Source organism: Muntiacus reevesi, chromosome 3, assembly GCF_963930625.1.
Source record: "Muntiacus reevesi chromosome 3, mMunRee1.1, whole genome shotgun sequence".
In the NCBI taxonomy this organism is placed as follows: Eukaryota; Metazoa; Chordata; class Mammalia; order Artiodactyla; family Cervidae; genus Muntiacus; species Muntiacus reevesi.
In genome coordinates, this window is record NC_089251.1 from 90936646 (window position 1) to 90954170 (window position 17525).

At 41.0% G+C, this 17525-nt stretch overlaps 1 protein-coding gene across 1 annotated transcript; it reads left to right on the forward strand.

The window, feature by feature from the left end:
- The first annotated feature begins 1004 nt into the window (after positions 1–1004).
- C3H2orf78 (chromosome 3 C2orf78 homolog) lies at positions 1005–11122 on the forward strand. Its single transcript, XM_065928847.1, has 4 exons — positions 1005–1088; positions 4149–4281; positions 7236–7994; positions 9210–11122. Exons 1-4 carry the CDS (start codon positions 1005–1007, stop codon positions 11120–11122), a joined length of 2889 nt encoding a protein of 962 aa, XP_065784919.1.
- Positions 11123–17525: the final 6403 nt, after the last annotated feature.

A 17525-nucleotide genomic window follows, 5' to 3' on the forward strand; every position in this document is an offset into this window, starting at 1 on the left:
CAGTATGGTACTGGCACAAAAACAGAAATATAGACCAATGAAAAAAGATAGAAAGCCCAGAGGTAAACCCACACACCTATGGCACCTTATCTTTGACCAAAGAGGCACGAATATACAATGGAAAATAAGATAATCTCTTCAATAAGTGCTGCTGGGAAAACTGGGCAGCTACATGCAAAAGAGTGAAATTAGAACACTTTCCATACACAAAGATAAGCTCAAAATGGATTAAACACCTACATGTAAGACCAGAAACTATAAAACCCTTAGAGGAAAACATAAGTAGAATACTCTTTGACATAAATCACAGCAAGATACTCTATGACACACCTCCAAAAGTAATGGAAATAAAAACAAAAATAAACAAATGAGACCTAATTAAACTTAAAAGTTTTTGCATAGCAAAGGAAACCATAAGCAAGATTAAAAAATAAACCTCAGAATGGGAGAAAATAATTGCAAATGAAACAGCTGACAAAGGATTAATCTCAAAAATATACAAGCAGTTCAGGCAGCTCAATATCAGGAAAACAAACAGCCCCCCAAAAAATGGGCAGAAGATCTAAACATGCATGTCTCTAAACAGGACATACAGATCGCTAATAAACACATGAAAAATGCTCATCATTGCTCATTACTAGATAAGTGCAAATCAAAACTAAAATTAAGTATCACCTTATTACTGTCAGAATTGACATCACCAAAAAATGTACAAACAATAAATGCTGGAGAGGATGTTGAGAAAAAGGAATGCTCTTGCAACCTTGGTGGGAATGTAAGTTGATACAGCCACTATGGAGAACAGTAAGGAGATTTCTTTAAAAAAAACAGAAATAAAACCATCATATGACCCAGAAATCCCACTACTTGAGCAAACCACAATTCTAAAAGACACATGTACCCCAGCGTTCTTAGCAGTACTATTTACAATAGCCAGGACATGAACGCAACCTCGATGTTCATCAGCAGATGAATGGAAAAAGAAGTTGTGGTACATCTATACCATGGAACGTTACTCAACCATAAAAAAGAATGAATTTGTCAGTTCTCATGAGGTGCACGAACCTAGTGCTTATTATACAAGTGAAGTAAGTCAGAAAGAGAAAAACAACTATCAGGTATTAACATATACATATGGAATCTAGAAAAATAGTACTGATGAACATATTTGTAGGGCAGTAATACAGGCTCAGACATAGAGAACAGACTTGTGGACACAGTGAAGGAGAGTGTGGGATGAATTAAGAGCATCACATTGAAACATGTACATTACCAAAGGTAAAATAGATAGCCAGTGGGATTAGCTATATGACGCAGGGAGTTTGACCCCATGCTGTGTGACAACTTAGAGGGGTGACATGGGTGGAAGGTGGAAGGGAGGTTGAAGAGGGAGGGGACATATGTTTAGTTATGGCTGATCCATGTTGATGTATGGCAGAAACCAACACAACATTGTAAAGCAATTATATTCCAATTAAAAACAAATAAATTTAAAAAATAAAAAGTAAGACCTAAGGTCAGGGAAGGGTTGATGTTCCAAAGTGTTGAACTCTTTAATTTCTTCTTCCTACATGTAAGATTTGCTTAGAGGATAAGATGATGCTGCGATTGCAAGCTAAAGTTAAATGACTGGAACTAGGGAAACCAAATAACTTACTTAGGTTTGGTGGAATCAGGAAAAGCCTAACTCATAGTTTCCCTAAGTATAACTGAATTGGAACTGAACATTTTAGTATGTAAACATTTTATTGCTACCAAAATTAGTCTTACTGCATTTCTCTCTATCTTACACCATCCACCCAAACCTGCAGTAGTCATGAGTCCCTTGATATCCATGGGAATATAGAGAAAGAGACTTGTTTGGCTTGCAGGTATTTAGTATATATTGTTAGCCTCACATCACATACTAGAATCATGGAAATAGGCCATCTAAAGTATGAAACTTAGGGGGGAAAAACCCTGATATACACTTAAAAGCCAAAGCCACATCTGTACACCACAACTTTCACAATTTCTTGTCAGCTAAGTATCATCCCCCATATATTTCATAATAGGGAAAACAAATGTATAATTTTTTTTTTTTAGTTCTACCACTTTATTGCTACCAACCCATTTCCCTCCACCCTTGTGCACACATGCTCAGTCATGTAATCCCATGGACTTCATCCCACCAGACTCCTCTGTCCATGGACTTTTCCAGGCAAGAATACTGGAGTGGGTTGCCATTTCCTTCTCCACATATAAATTAAATATGTGTCTTCGGAGATCCCATCTATGAGATACCATCTTGGTATTAGCAAAGTCCCCAGACAGATTTCTCTTTGCACCCCTGAAAGCTTACTACCAAGGAAAATGAACAGAACCATAGATTTCCTCCTACAAATCAGCTTACCCCACATCTAAGTCGTTAGGAACTCAGCCATAACTCACATTATCAAAATCACAAGAGTGGTTAGTGAGAAAAGCATTAACCATGGGGGGAAAGCAGAGGCACTCCAGGCCAAGTCGGGTTGACAGCAGATAGCTGCTCCTTCCACTTGGGTGCACAGTGCAATTCAACAAAATGCCTTTTTCACAGACGCTTTTTAAAGTTTTTCCACAAAATCCATCAGGTCAAGTTAGTTCATGATGCTTCAAAATAAATATGCAGTATGCCTTACAACATTGGATTCCTTAAAAATATGACAAAGAAAGAACCATGTAAGCAAAACCAGAGCATTTTAAAAGTCTGTATTCTATAAACACAAATTAATGATATAAATAAGGTAATATGACATAAAATGAAAAATATATGTAAGATTATTCTTTTTAGTGTACAGAATTCATGGCAGTTGCTGCACTGTCTAGCTATATAAATAAATCTATATCTAAAATTGTTGGTTCTGTTAATACAAAGTGAGGCCAAAGTGTGTCCACTAAGAAACTGAAAAATCTCCATGACTCTCTTTTAACCTGTGCCCTTTCACCTTACCAGCACCCCCCCCCCCAGTCTATTTTCCACAAATGCCCTCTTCTATATCTAATTCTCCTGTTCATTTTGCCTGGCCTCATACCCAAGCATGCAAGAGAGAATCCCAAAGGTCCAAGATTCTAGAGTGGCTGTTTGCAAGGGGGAGGAGGCTATAGTAACTGCCACCCTGGATATACTTACGTGGGAAGGAAAAGGGACAGTATGCAGAATGCCTCTCATATATAAAAGAGCTGGATGTCAGGATGCCTGTGTGGCCCAAGGAACCAGAGGTAGCAAATCATGGTCAAAAGAATTGCAACCAAAGGCTGCAAGAGAAAAGGTCTGCAACCAGCTGTGTGTCCTAAGCTCTCTGGTATTTGCTTCCATTGGGCAGAGTCAATTTTGTGAAGCATCAAGCACTGAAAAGAAGACTCCTGATGCTGGAAGTTGACAGGAAGTAACAAGCAAGACGGTAAGAATGCAAGATCAAGAGTTGTCCCAGAAACAATGCCTAAAACAACAACAAAAATGGAGGGCAGAAGAGAAATATAAGTCCAACCTGGCCCAGCCCAAGAAAAGGAGGAGTCAAGGAGAAGAAACTAAAGAGAAGAAACTTGGACCACATCATTCTCCACAAGGTGCACTCAATCAACTTCACCCCACTCTTTACCGAAGTTACAAAAAGAGCTTCTTAATCCCTTTCTTTGCTCCTTAAGAGCTACTGCAAGTTCACTAATTAAATAGACTGGTAGGATTTCAGAACAACTATAATAGTTCAAACTGGATGGCTCTTTCCTTCTTCTCTAAGGTTATTAATTAACCAAGATATATGTAACTGTAAGTGTATAACATAAAATATAATGCTACATAGAATATAAGTAACTATGTTAATTATATTAATAAGCATCTATAAGAAATGTTGCAATGATTTCCTTCATGGAAGAGCCTGAGGGAAGTAAATCTGTCTTGGAAAACTTCACCTCCCCAAAGCTCAAACATTTAGGTGTTTCCTACACCTTTTTTCTCCATCCAATCCTGTCTTCTTATTGGCAATCTGACTTCCCTATTGGCTATATCATACCTTTAAACTGCCTGCTTTGTGACATCATTCTCCCACCAAACCTACTACCACCTGGTAGAATCTTGGGGTTTCCATGGAGTTGTCTGTAAATAAATTTGGATCATCGCAAGTGACCAGTTACCAGTGACCAGTGACCTTTGTACTGGACACAAGCCACTTTGGCTGCCGTCACTCAAGACATCCTCTAGCATCATCTCCTCCTCCCTTGTATCTGCAGTTAATCTTTCCTCTTCTTCTCTGACCATGTCAGGTATGGAAAGAAACTTTATAAAGTTTTTCATTAGATTTTTTATCTGCCCATTAATTTAGTAGTAGATTCAAAATGGAATAATGAAGGAAAGTATTGAATTAGAAATATGGAGACCTAATTTCAGTTTTGACTTGGACATTTACTATCTCTGTGAATTTGGACACTTTGGACAAGTCACTGTCTCACAAGGTCTGCTTTTTCCTCATCTAATGTTACATCCAGTGTTACATTAAGATGCTACATTGGTCTATCTCTCTGGTCCTTTTCTTTTCAGTATTGAATCTCAAAAGGTACCCATGTAGAACATGAAATCAGAGACTTCTCAAGAGTGTTTCAACAGAAACAGAGAAAAGCCAGGTGGTGTAGAAAATTAGCAGTATATCCTGAGATGTTTCACCTGAAATGGTCACCCTCAGTTAATATTTCAATTTTAGTATTTTAAATTTAGTGCTGCTCAAAAAGTAATATTCACTTATTTTTGGAGTTTCCTACCTAAATAAGTTGAAAAGAGAAAACAGGGAGAGAAAATGGGCTAATGGGAGGTGTGTAGTCAAAAATAAGGAAGTTTAGGACTGGCTTCATCAGCAGAGGCCAATGGGAACCAAGAGGAAGGAGAAAATATAAGAATGAGGAGGGAAAGCAAGGAGGAGTTCTCAAGAAAAAAGTAGTTTGGGATGGAATGTTGACAGGATCCAAAGATTTTAAATTAAAGCAGATAGAGCACAGACAGCAATCTGCTTAGAGCAGGGCAAAATACTGTTGATTTTCGCAAATGCTTCTATTAATAGACTAGGAAGGAAAGTAAGGCCAGAATAAGGTACCACCAGGAAAAACAGCTTATCAGAAAAATCATACTCAGTGTTTTTCTTTTATTGCCTCTCTCAACACAGGTGACACTTGACAATTTTGAATATAAATATTTTAGAAATATGTTTTAGAAATGATACTTCTTACAAACAAGAAACAAAAGTGATTATCTAGGGGGCTGATTTTCAGTGTTTCATTCATTCTGACTTTGAAACTATTAGACATTTTGCCAATTAAAAATAACATTTAAAAATGATATTTTCTAACTTAAATCAGAAGGACTAATTCTTTTGTGTGTTAGTAGGTTCTAAGTCAAGGTTGCTTTTGATCTTTACAATTATTTCCTTCCTAACACAGAGAGCACATTGACCAACAGCCATCATCCATTTTTAGAGCTTGGCTACCTAAGAAGAAAAAGAAAAAGGCAAACCCTGCATTATTAATTCCACATATAGGGAATTCCCTGATGGTCCAGTGGTTAGGACCCAGTGCTTTCACTGCCAGACTGCACAGTGCTGCTAAGGAAAAAAAAATCTGCATTTATCTAAAATATTATTGTGGAGTCCTTTGGATTTTCCCACATTTAAAAATCTTTTTCAAACTGGATTCTAGTGAAGATAGTTCTTTCAGGCTTTGCAATATCATCCTTCTGGATGTTGAAGATGATTATAATCTAAGTTCTAGGATAAATATGAAAACCGTCTTGATACTTTTTAAGTTTTCCTTTCTGTTTGTGATATATTTATATTCATTGAAATACATGTTTTTACTAGACTTAGTACCTGTTACTTGCTGCATAAAAACATGAATGAGCCCAATAATGAAATTCTTTTATACATTATTTTGCTGTCTGCTTTGTACCATTTTTTTTACTGAAATAATTATCTACATATATTGGGCTACCTATACATTCACATTTATTGCATTCTGTAGCTTGCTATACATTTTTTACAGATATATCTTCTCTGTCAGTATGTATTGGCTAGGAATTCATTCAAAGTCACCTATATTATGTCTTTTCATTAATAGTATTTACCAAGATAAAGTGAGCAATATTCACTCATAATATTGCATATATGATACAGAACTTCATTTATCATGAAACTTATTATGCTTTAACACTTGCCACATACTGAAGTTTTCATATGTATATTATACACGTATATATACGTTTTTCATGATTTTTATATGTCTTTCTAGGACTTATTAAATATTCCTCCATACAAATCATATGTAATTTATTCATTTATTCATGTATTATTCTTTATTATGTATTGTATTAATTATCCATGTTTACTTATTACTGCTATTATTATTTTTGTTGTTATAACCACTCTATAGATAAGTAGTCTGAAACTCAGAGAGTTAAATAACTTTTTCATTCAAAAGGCATTTCAGAAATTCACTTTCAGATAATCATTTTGAGGTGGGATGAGAAGTCAGGCTTGAAGAGGGTAAAGATGACCCTCTAAATTTATCACTGGACTCCAGGTAACAGTGAGGGAAATGTGCAAGCAAATTGAGACACTAAGGATTACAATAGTAATAGCTATACTGTTTTCTAATGGACAAAAAAATGCTTACATTATAAGCTGAATTTCTCCTGGTTTCTGGTTACATCATGCTCAGATCGGCATCCTGGCAAGAAAGTCAGGATACTTATGTTCTGAAACCTGGGAATGATACAAACATAATGAGAGAACTTGAACAAGTCAATCTGAACTCTCTTAGCCTCAGTTTCCTTACTCATGAAATGAAACTATGAGAACAGAAGTTCTCTAAGGACCTCCTAGTTCGAAAATGCTTCAATTTTAGGAAACAGCATGCAAGTCAATACTAGTGCAGGCTTAAGGGAAAGATAGGGCAGGAAGAAGGATATTTCCTGCTTGGAGAACAATGTCTGAACCACACCACTTGGGTCTTCTGCACAATGTATGCCCAAGGCGGGAGCACAGGCAGTTAACATAAGGAAGTGTCAAACTGCTCCAACCCTTACAGCCATCATAACTGCCTGATTTTGGGTTTCTCAGAAAGTATTGATATTAGAGGCGTCTGATAGCAAGAACCTTAAGATAATGCCATTCCTCAAAACACAGTGAGAATTTATCAGTCTCACTCATCTTTTTCTTACCCTCTTGTTCTTACAGAAAATTTCCAAAATCCATCTGTACTTGGAACCCAGAATTCTCTGCAGCTCTCTCTTCCTGTGTTGAGCAACACAGCTGCCCTCACAGGAAGTGTCTGCAACTTGTCCCGGGTCTCTGCTCCAGCCCTCAGTTCAGCATGGCTATTGCCAGCAGGCTCCAGCACCTCTTTCCAGCCACTCATGGGTAGTGCCTACCTTTACCAACATTCCAGCACAACTATGTTATCTGGAGTCACTGGCCAGAGCCAGCTCTCCACTTCAGCTGCTTCCTATCCAGGTGTTTCTGAGTGCGACATCACACGAAGCACTGAGGAGAAGTCTTCTTCACTTGGAGACTTCACCGTGACAGTCATTGACCAAGACACAGCTGTTTCCTCCATGTCTATGACAGCCCAGTATGACAAAACGTCAGAAGTCACTAGCATGGTCCCTCTATATCCATCTCTTTCCGCCAACCTTGTTCAGGGAACACCATCTCAGATTCCAAATCAGGGACACAGCCTGTCACTTCCCCACCAGGAAAGAGGCCAGGTATATTACTGTCACCAAGGCACACTGGGGCCTTTACTATCTGGAGAGCTTGGCCCCTGCCTGCAGTCCTATGGCTCTGTGTCGCACGCAGGAGGCAGGACCTCTGCCCAGCCGGAAATGGTCATGGTACTAAAGGAGATTCAGCCCACAAATATCCTACCACCAGCTTCCACCTCTGGTATCTACTACTCTGTGTCTGCTCAGCCCATCACAGAAACAGGTTTTCAAGGTGAGTACAAATAGCAAGAAAGTAGAATGAGCTCAGCATTCAAAAAATGGGATCAAATCTACAGCTGGGAAGTGGCGTATAGACAGAATTTAGATCCTGGGACTTTAATAACCACGACCTTTGCTCAGTGCTCTGTTTTGAGACTGTATATAAGAACACCTAATGCAGGTGGAAGGCTGCACGCTGTAAAGGTCGTTTATGCTACATGTAAGAGAATCACAGTTCAGTTCAGTCGTTCAGTTGGGTCCGACTCTTTGCGACCCCATGGACTGCAGCATGCCAGGCCTCCCTGTCCATAAGCAGCTCCTGGAGTTTACTCAAACTCACGCCCATTGAGTCAGTGATGCCATCCAAACATCTCATCCTTTGTCGTCCCCTTCTCCTCCTGCCTTCAATCTTTCCCAGCATCAGGGTCTTTTCCAATGAGTCAGCTCTTTGCATCAGGTGGCCAAAGTATTGCAGTTTCAGCTTCAGCATCAGTCCTTTCAGTGAATATTCAGGACTGATTTCCTTTAGGATGGACTGGTTAGATCTCCTTGCAGTCCAAGGGACTCTCAAGAGTCTTCTCCAGCACCACAAGCGCGTACCAAAAGGTACCACGTTTTTCAGTGCTCTAGTTGATCAGCTCCCCTGTACTACCACACTGTATGACTCCCTTCCCTGATCTATTGCTATAGTCTTCTTGGGAGGTGTTTCAGAACTCTTATTATGATAGTGCCAGTTTAACTGTGCCTCACTTCCTTACTTTATACCAAGATTTAAGACCTTGTGGTCTGAGATCCTGTCCGGAGCAGGCAGGCTAAAGATTCTTTATTGATATATTTTACCAGGAAGAGCTCTACTCCCTCTCATAGTTCATGGTGTGAAGTGTTTTTAGTCTCTCAGGAAAGTGGGGAGAATTGAAAGGACTCTACATGAGAATGCTAGGCTTTGTAAGGCATGTTATATTTTAAAAATAGGACTCATTTTAATTTGGCTTATCGGATCCCTATGGAATACAAAGAAAGCCAAAAATCAGTGACATCAAATGATCACCAGTAAGAATTAAAACAGTCACCTCTTAGCTCCTAGCATAAGACAGTGTCCACCGTCCTTAAGACTAGGTAGTAGAAATGCCTTCCCCATCATTGAAAGGTTGATTACTGTGCTGGTGTCTGGGGGTGGAGAGAGCATCTCACTCACCAGGGACTGACTTCTTCCTTGATTCCTTTGTAGTGATGGAGACATCCCTGGGGATGGAAAATTCCCTGGAATCGCAACCTCCAAGCCAGACATTTTGTCTGTCAGAAACTTCAGAATTCCCTAGGTCCTGCATTAGCAGAAATATCCAGATACTTGAGAGTAATCCACCACTTGAACTTGGGGACATTTCAATGATAACTCCAGTCCAGAGTGCCAGTAATCTCCTGGCACTGCCTCCAGTTCCAAGCCAGGAACAAACAGAGAATAAGAATTTGGATGATATTAAAACTAAGTTTTCAAAGCCTCTGGATGCTTACCAGATTCCAATAGAAAACCAAGATCCTCCGCTAGTGCCTTTAGAAATCTCTGATATTCACGAGCTCCTGGCCAGCATTGATCCCCTCAGCCAAGAGGAGCAACTTGTTTCTGAAAATGAGAATCTGGGAAAGAACAGCCTGAGTTTTGAGGACTTAGGGACACTTGAAAATAGGTTTGACTCTAGCAGTGGCTTTGCAGACATTGCTACACTGGTAGAGGATATTCACCTTCCCCAGTTCTTTCATTCTTTGAAAGACCTTGATCAATCCGAACCTCCAAAGTTGATCAAAGCCAAAGATACCAGCACTGTTAAGGTAAATCAGGTGCAGGAAAAGCCAAATGTCATAAAGGCGCCCTCTGATCAACCCAGGAAGAACAAACATAAAGCCTCTGAGTCTGTCAGTGATGCTCCCAAGGCCAAAATCCAGCCAAAGAACCCAGAGTGCCTGTTAAGGGAAGAAGTGATTACATGCAATGCTGCAGTCGGTGACAAGGCTCCTGTGAACACAGTCAAACAGCCGAACAGCAAAGCTCAGAAAGCGGCATCCAGGAAGATCAACAAAGCTAAGAGCCATGGGCAGGAAAAGACCAAGAGAACCAGAGAAAACAAGAAGGCTGAAGAGAAAAAGCCATCAGGGAACAAAGTCAAGGCAGAGGAGAAGCCAAGCATTCCCAAGATGAAGCGGAAGAAAAACCAACCTGACTTTAGCCAAGAGAATTTTAAAAAGCCTCGAAGCTGCCTAGGCATGCACATGCTGGAGTCTGTGCAGGTTTTTCATGCACTGGGGAAGAAGAGTGATAAGAAAACTGGGCTCAATTCCTCTCGGGTCCTGGGAAATTCAAGCAACCCTAAAGACCCCCAGCCATCCCCTGCTATCAGGTCATGGCTCAATACCCCATGTGAGGGTAAAGGTCCTAACAAAACTCAAGTCAAAGCCCAGAAACCAGATGACAGTGCTGGAAAAGAGTGTCTATCTCCAGCGCGGTATGAGCTGCCTCCTCCTGGGAAGGTCAAGTTAGTACCTTTGCCTTTCCCTACCTTGGACAAGCCTCAGGCTCGACCTGTTCCTCGGAGGCCACAGTCTGTGGCCTCACATCGGCCTGCTGTGGCTTATTCTGCCTGGCCTGGTTCTACTAACTCAGCCCAACCTGCTGCAGCCAATGCATCCCGGCCAGCTCCTGCATCTTTGCCAGGTCCTGCCAAACCAGCTCAGACAACTGTGACCAATCCAACCCGACCGGGTTTGACCAAACCTACCTGTCCTGGTGTCCCTCAGTCTGCTGCTCCTCGGCCTGTACCCTACAAAACTTCATCTTGCACTTCTCTCCAGCGGGAGTCTGTTCCCCCTCCTGTGACCAAGCGCCAGTCCCCACCCAAGCCTCAAACCCAATTTCTACTCCAAGACTTCTGCTTCCAACCAATTCCTTGGAGGAAACCCAATGTGCCTGAGCCAGTAATGTCAAAGCCCATCACAAAAGAGCAGCGGCCGGAGCGGGAGGCCATGAAGAGGCAGGCTCAACTACAGCGTGAGAATGCTGCTAAATACACTTCTTTGGGGAAAGTGCAATATTTCATTGAGAGGGAAAAAGAGATGGAAATTGCTCGGTACTATGGGTATGCCATGTAAGAGCTGCTAGGATCGTTGGTGCCACCTGGGGTACCAGTTATTTTTCCATATATAAGTAGATATAAATTTCTCTATTTATTCTGATTTATTTTAAAACTTAAAACTGAACAAATATAATAGAGTTAATAGACACATAATAAAGAAGACTTTTGAATTTGAGATGATGTCAACTGTGCCTTTTTTGGGGGGGGGGGCAGGAATAAAAGTCTGCACAAGAAAGGAAGGACTGAATGTTGGATGAGAGAAGAGGGAAAAGGTGTAAAACCTGAGGAAAGGGGAAGGAACTTGGCCCAGGGCTAGGAAGGCCAAGAGATTTTACGGACTTATAAAAGGAAGCAGGAGTGGGGGAAATGGTAGAAGTAAAAAGTAGAATCTGAGGTTAGGATTGAAAGAACAAAATTTGAGTAGAGTTGAAGATGACAGAAGATGAGTCTAGTTTGATGAGGAGAAACAGGAAAAGTCTCTCCTTGAGATTGGCCTTATGTCTCACCACCACCAGACAGGTATTTCAAGAGGTTCAGGACACCCCTCTGAAAGGTCTGAGTTACCTAAGTGTGAAGACAGAGGGGAATTGGGAAGTCTACTGGAGGAGTGGCAACGGTTCAGCGTTATCTCGCAGCTGAGGAGAGGGCGAGGGCCAAGTGAACTGCTGCCGCAAGAGGCTCAGCAACAGGGCCTGGGATAGAAAGCACCATGTACTCAACTCCTAGGCACCTGGGTGGCAATACGCTGTTGGGTGGACCCTGGCAACAACAGGCAGGGCCAGTATTCCTCTGCCACGGCTTGGTGAGGTTCAGCAGCGGGCGGAGGGCACATCGCATGCGGAGGTACAAGGCCTCAATCTGAGGCCCAAAGGCCCCCCGAAGTCCTCAGTATTTGCAAATTCCAGTAGGCCGCCAACCTGGCTTTTAGAGCACAGTATCCGGAGGTTTCTGGTGGAAGAGATCAAACTTCTGCAGGGGCCCCAAACGTCAACTTAAGGGGCTTCCTCCATTGACCTGTGCGCGTGCTGCCTTCTCTAAATAACGCCATCAAAACATCGCCATCAACTGAAGCGCACGAGAAAAAATCCTCTGGGAGTGTCCATTTTCAGGGGCGAGAGCGGTAGGCACATGCGCAGTAGCTCGCCGCTCCGCAGCCACAGGTTGCAGTATCCTGCAGTCCAGAGGTTCCTTGAGAAGCAGCTCAAGGGCGTGAAGATGAGGAGCGGGCATGGGTAGTGGTGGGGGGGCGGCGGAGTGGGGGACTGGGGTTAATGCGGGCCAGGGGTTGGGGGGAGTGGCAGAGGGTGGGCGTGGAAAGGAGGGAGAGATGGAAACAGCGGATAGTGACTGTAGGAAAATTGGCAGTTTTCATTTGTAAATTATTTTATTGAGATATGATTCACATATCTTAAAATTCTCCTTTTGAAACTCCAACTTCAGTGCCATTTAGAACATTCACGAGCCTGTGCATGCCATCATCACCAGTATCTAAGCCATAGCATTTTCATCACCCCAAAAAGAAACCCCCTTAACCATCAGCAGGCCCTCCTCATCCCCTTCTCCTCCAGCCCCTGCAATCATCAATTTACATTGTGTCTCTATGACTTTGCCCTTTTCTGGACATTGCATGTATAGGAAATAGTGTAAATGGGGCCAGCGTGTGCGGCTTCTCTCACTGTGATGGTTTCAAGAAAGTTTCTCCATGTGGTAGCTGGTGTTGGTGCGTCACCCCTTTTTATGACTGCATAATCCAGTATAAAAATCCTTTCATCCATTGGTGAACATTTGGGTGGTTTCCACTAATAATTTCCTTTTACCAAGAGTTTATCTTGTGCCAGGCAGCATCAGGCTAAGTTATTGACCCTATTTTACAGCTAAAGAGGTCTGGAGAGTGGGAAAAATTTGCCCAAGATTAAGAGCTAGCAACTGGGGGAGCTGGGGTTAGAACTCAGGCACACTTCACACGACAAAGCGTTAGAAAAGGTATACACAAGCGTATTCAATGGAAATTCACCCTATTCCCTAAGTTCGCAAGCCACACATTTCCCTCCTCAGAGACATTTGCTCCCAGAGAAATATTTATACCCCAACATGCATATATCACAATTTATTGACTAATCTGTCTCACAGATTTGCGATGTCACCTTTATGGTAAAATAGATTCTTCTACATATTTATATTACTCTTTATAGCTTGTCCTCTTTTTTACCTATCTTTTTTTTTTTTATATTCCCCATTTCTCTAGAACTCTTTGCATCTTATTTTAAAAAGTTTTCTCCTTTTTCGGGTTTCTTGGTGACTCAGTGGTAAAGAATCTGCCTGCCAATGCAGGAGACATGGGTTCGATCCCTGGGTCAAGAGGATCCCTCATGCTATGAAGCAGCTAAGCCCATGTGCCATAACTACTGAAGCTGTACTCCACAAGAGAAGCCACTACAGTGAGAAGTCTGCACCCTGCAAAAAAAGTTAGACCCTGCTTACCCCAACTAAAGAATAGCTCGTGCAGCAACAATAAATAAATTATAATATTTTTCTCCTTTTCTTGTTTCTATTAAGGGATTATATACTCTTGTATTATTTTAAACAAACTTCATTTATGAATTTATTTCTTTTATTTTGAATTCTGTCCTAAGTTCTGTTATCTTACCTAATTCTGATTTGTACTGCTTTTTCATCTTATTATGGTAAAACATACATAAAATTGATTATTTCAGCCATTTTTAAGTATACAATTCAGTGACATTAAATGCATTCATGATATTGTGTAACCATCACCACTATCCAAATTCAAAATAATTATGTCAAAACATTGAGCAGGACCTCAGAAAGATGGGCCCAGCAGAACAGTTTTTGAATCTCCCCAAACCCTTTCATGGAAATAAATCCACCAAATACCCACAGGTGGCATTTATCAGCATTTACTACTTCTGGAACTTTTTCACCATCCTCAACAGAAACTCTGTAACCATTAAATAGTAACTTGCCATTCCCTTCACTATCCATGTTCTTTCACTTTTTGCATTGTTTTTCCTACCATCTTTTCACCCACTTTGAAATGATAGGCTACAGTTTTGATCTGTTTTGTGGGCCTGTCTTTTCCAACTTGCTTTTATTGTCTGAAGAGATGCCATTCTGCTCCTTTTTCTCTCTTTCCTTACACTGCTTTAGTATGGGATTTAATCCCAATCCTTTTCTGCTATTTGCTTTTAGGTGAAACCAGTTTTAAAACACATTGAAAGGGAGATGTGAAGCCACCTGGAAATAGGTTCTTCATGGCAGTTCCATCAATATTTCACCTATTTTGTTCTGGAATAACAATAACTTTTGCAGGAGGCATAAACCAATGGGCTTTATCACTAGACACAATTCAGAGAAAGGACCCCATGAAAGCTTAGCAAAAATGGTTTAGTTAAATGATTTTACCCAAGGTGATCTTACACCAGCCCCAGGAAACTCAATGAACCAGACACAAGGTACAATGGCATCCTTCCTTCTCTCTGCCTTAGCTCTCAAGGGTTGGTCACCTACATGTTATTAGCGATTACTATTTGGTTTCTATTCATAACTACTATCAGAAGACATAGTATCTGTGGGACTAATCACACTGCCCTGATACCCACTATTCTTCTTCATTTTGGCTTCTTGTTCATCAGCAGGAACCTGGTTTATTTTTGTTCTCCTTTTACCACAGCCTGGTAATTTTTGTGAATGACTCAGTCTCACTAGAGACTGAGGGGGTTTCTAGTTTCTCAATAAGTGCTACCCATGGGCATGTGGTTTTGGCTGCTCTATTTCTATAAGAGAGTTTTATTGTTGTTGCTCAGTTGGTAGGTCGAGGCTGACTCTTTATGACCCCTGAATTGCAGCATTCCAGGCTTCCCTGTCCTTCACTATCTCCTGGAGTTTGCTCAAACTCATGTCCATTGAGTCAGTGATGTCATTCAACCATCTTACCCTCTGTCACCCACTTCTGCTCTTGCCTTTAATCTTTCCCAGCATCAGGGTCTTTTCCAATGAGTCAGCTCTTTGCATAACATGGCCAAGGTATTGGAGCTTCAGCTTCAGCACCAGTCCTTGCAATGAATATTCAGGGTTAATTTCCTTTTAAATTGTTTGGTTTGATCTTCTTTCTGCCCAAGGCACTCTCAAGAGTCTTCTCCAGCACCACAGTTTGAAAGCATCAATTCTTCGGCACTCCACCTTCCTGATGGTCCAATTCTCACATCCATACGTGGCTAGTGGAGAAGCCATAGCTTTGACGTATACAGATGTTTGTTGGCAAAGGGATGTCTCTGCTTTTTAATACGCTGTCTAGGTTTGTCATAGCTTTTCTTCCAAGGAGCAAGTGTCTTAATTTCATGGCTGCAGTCACCATCCACAGTGACTATGGAGCCCAAGAAAATGAAATCTGACACTGTTCCCACTATTTCTCCATTTATTTCCACTTCCCCAAGAAGTGATGGGACTGGATGCCATGATTTTGAATGTTGAGCTTTAAGCTAGCTTTTTCACTCTCCTCTTTCACCTTCCTCAAGAGGCTCTTTAGTTATTCACTTTCTGTCATTAAAGTGGTATCAGCTGCATGTCTCAGGCTGTTGATATTTCTCTGGACAATCTTGATTCCAGCTTGTGAATCATCCAGCCCAGCATTTCGCATGATGCACTCTACATAGAATTTAAATAAGCAGGGTGACAATATGCAGCCTTTCCCAGTTATGAACCAATCCACTGTTCCATGTTCAATTCTAACTTGCTTCTTATCCTGCATACAGGAGGCAGGTAAGGTGGTCTTGTATTCCCATCTCTTTAAGAATGTTCCACAGTTTGTTGTGATCCACACAGTCAAAGGCTTCAGCGTAGTTAATGAAGCAGAAGTAGGTATTTTTTTGGGAATTCCCTTGCTTTTTCTATGATCCAGCAGATGTTGGCAATTTGATCTCTGGTTCATCTGCCTTTTCTAAATCCAGCTTGTACATCTGGAAGTTCTCAGTTCACACATTGCTGAAGCCTAGCTTGAAGGATTTTGAGCATAATCTTGCTAGCATGTGAAATGAGTGCATTTGTATGGTAATTTTAACATTCTTTGGCATTACCTTTCTTTGGGACTGGAATGAAAACTGACCTTTTCCAGTCCTGTGGCCACTGTTGAGTTTTCCAAATTTGCTGGCATATTGTGTGCAGCACTTTAACAGCATCATCTTTTAGGATTTGAAATAGCTCAGTGGAATTCCGTCACCTCCACTAGCTTTGTTCATAGTAATGCTTTGTAAGGTCCCGCTTGACTTCACATTCCAGGATGTCTGTCTTTGGGTGAGTGACCACACTATGGTGATTATCTGGGTCAGGAAGATCTTTTTTGTATAGTTCTTCTGTGTATTCTTGCCACCTCTTCTTAATCTCTTCTGCTTCTGTTAGGTCCTTGACATTTTTGTCCTTTATTCTGCTTATGTTTGCATGAAATATTCCCTTTGTATCTCCAATTTTCATAAAGAGATCTCTAGTCTTTCCTATTCTATTGTTTTCCTCTATTTCTCTGCATTGTTCACTTAAGAAGTCTTTCTTATCTTTCTTTGATATTCTCTGGAACTCTGCATTCAAATGGGTGTATCTTTTCCTTTCTCCTTTGCATTTCCCTTCTCTTTTTTATTTCTGTATTTTTTCCTTCTCTCTTTTTTTTTCAGCAATTTGTAAGACCTCTTGAGACAACCACTTTGCTTTCCTGAATTTCTTTTTCTTGTGGATGGTTTTGGTCACCATCTCCTGTACAATGTTACAAACTTCCATCCATAGCTCTTCAGGCACTGTCTACCAGATCCAGTCACTTGAATCTACTTGAGGCCCTCACTGTATAATCATAAGGGATTTGATTCAGGTAATACCTGAATGGCCTAGTGTAGTTTCCTACTTTCTTCAATTTGAGCCTGAATTTTTCAATAAGGAGTTCATGATCTGAGCCACAGTCAGCTTCAGGTCTTGTTTTTGCTGACTATATAGAGGTTCTCCATCTTAGGCTGCAAAGAATATAATTAATCTGATTTCAGTATTGACCATCTGGTGATGTCTATGTGTAGAGTCATCTTTTGTATTGTTGGAAGAGAGTATTTGCTATGACCAATGCATTCTCTTGGCCAAACCCTGTAGCCTTTGCCCTGCTTCATTTTGTACTCCAAGGCCAAACTTGCCTGTTACTCCAGGTATCTCTTGACTTCCTACTTTTCCATTCCAGTCCCCTATGATAAAAGGACATTTTTTTTTTTGGTGTTAGTCCTAGGTGGCCTTGTAGGTCTTCATAGACTTGGATTATTGTGATGTCGAATGGTTTGCCTTGGAAGTGAAATGAGATTATTCTGTCATTTTTGAGATTGCAACCAAGTACTGCATTTCAGACTATTTGTTGACTGTGAGGGCTACTCCATTCC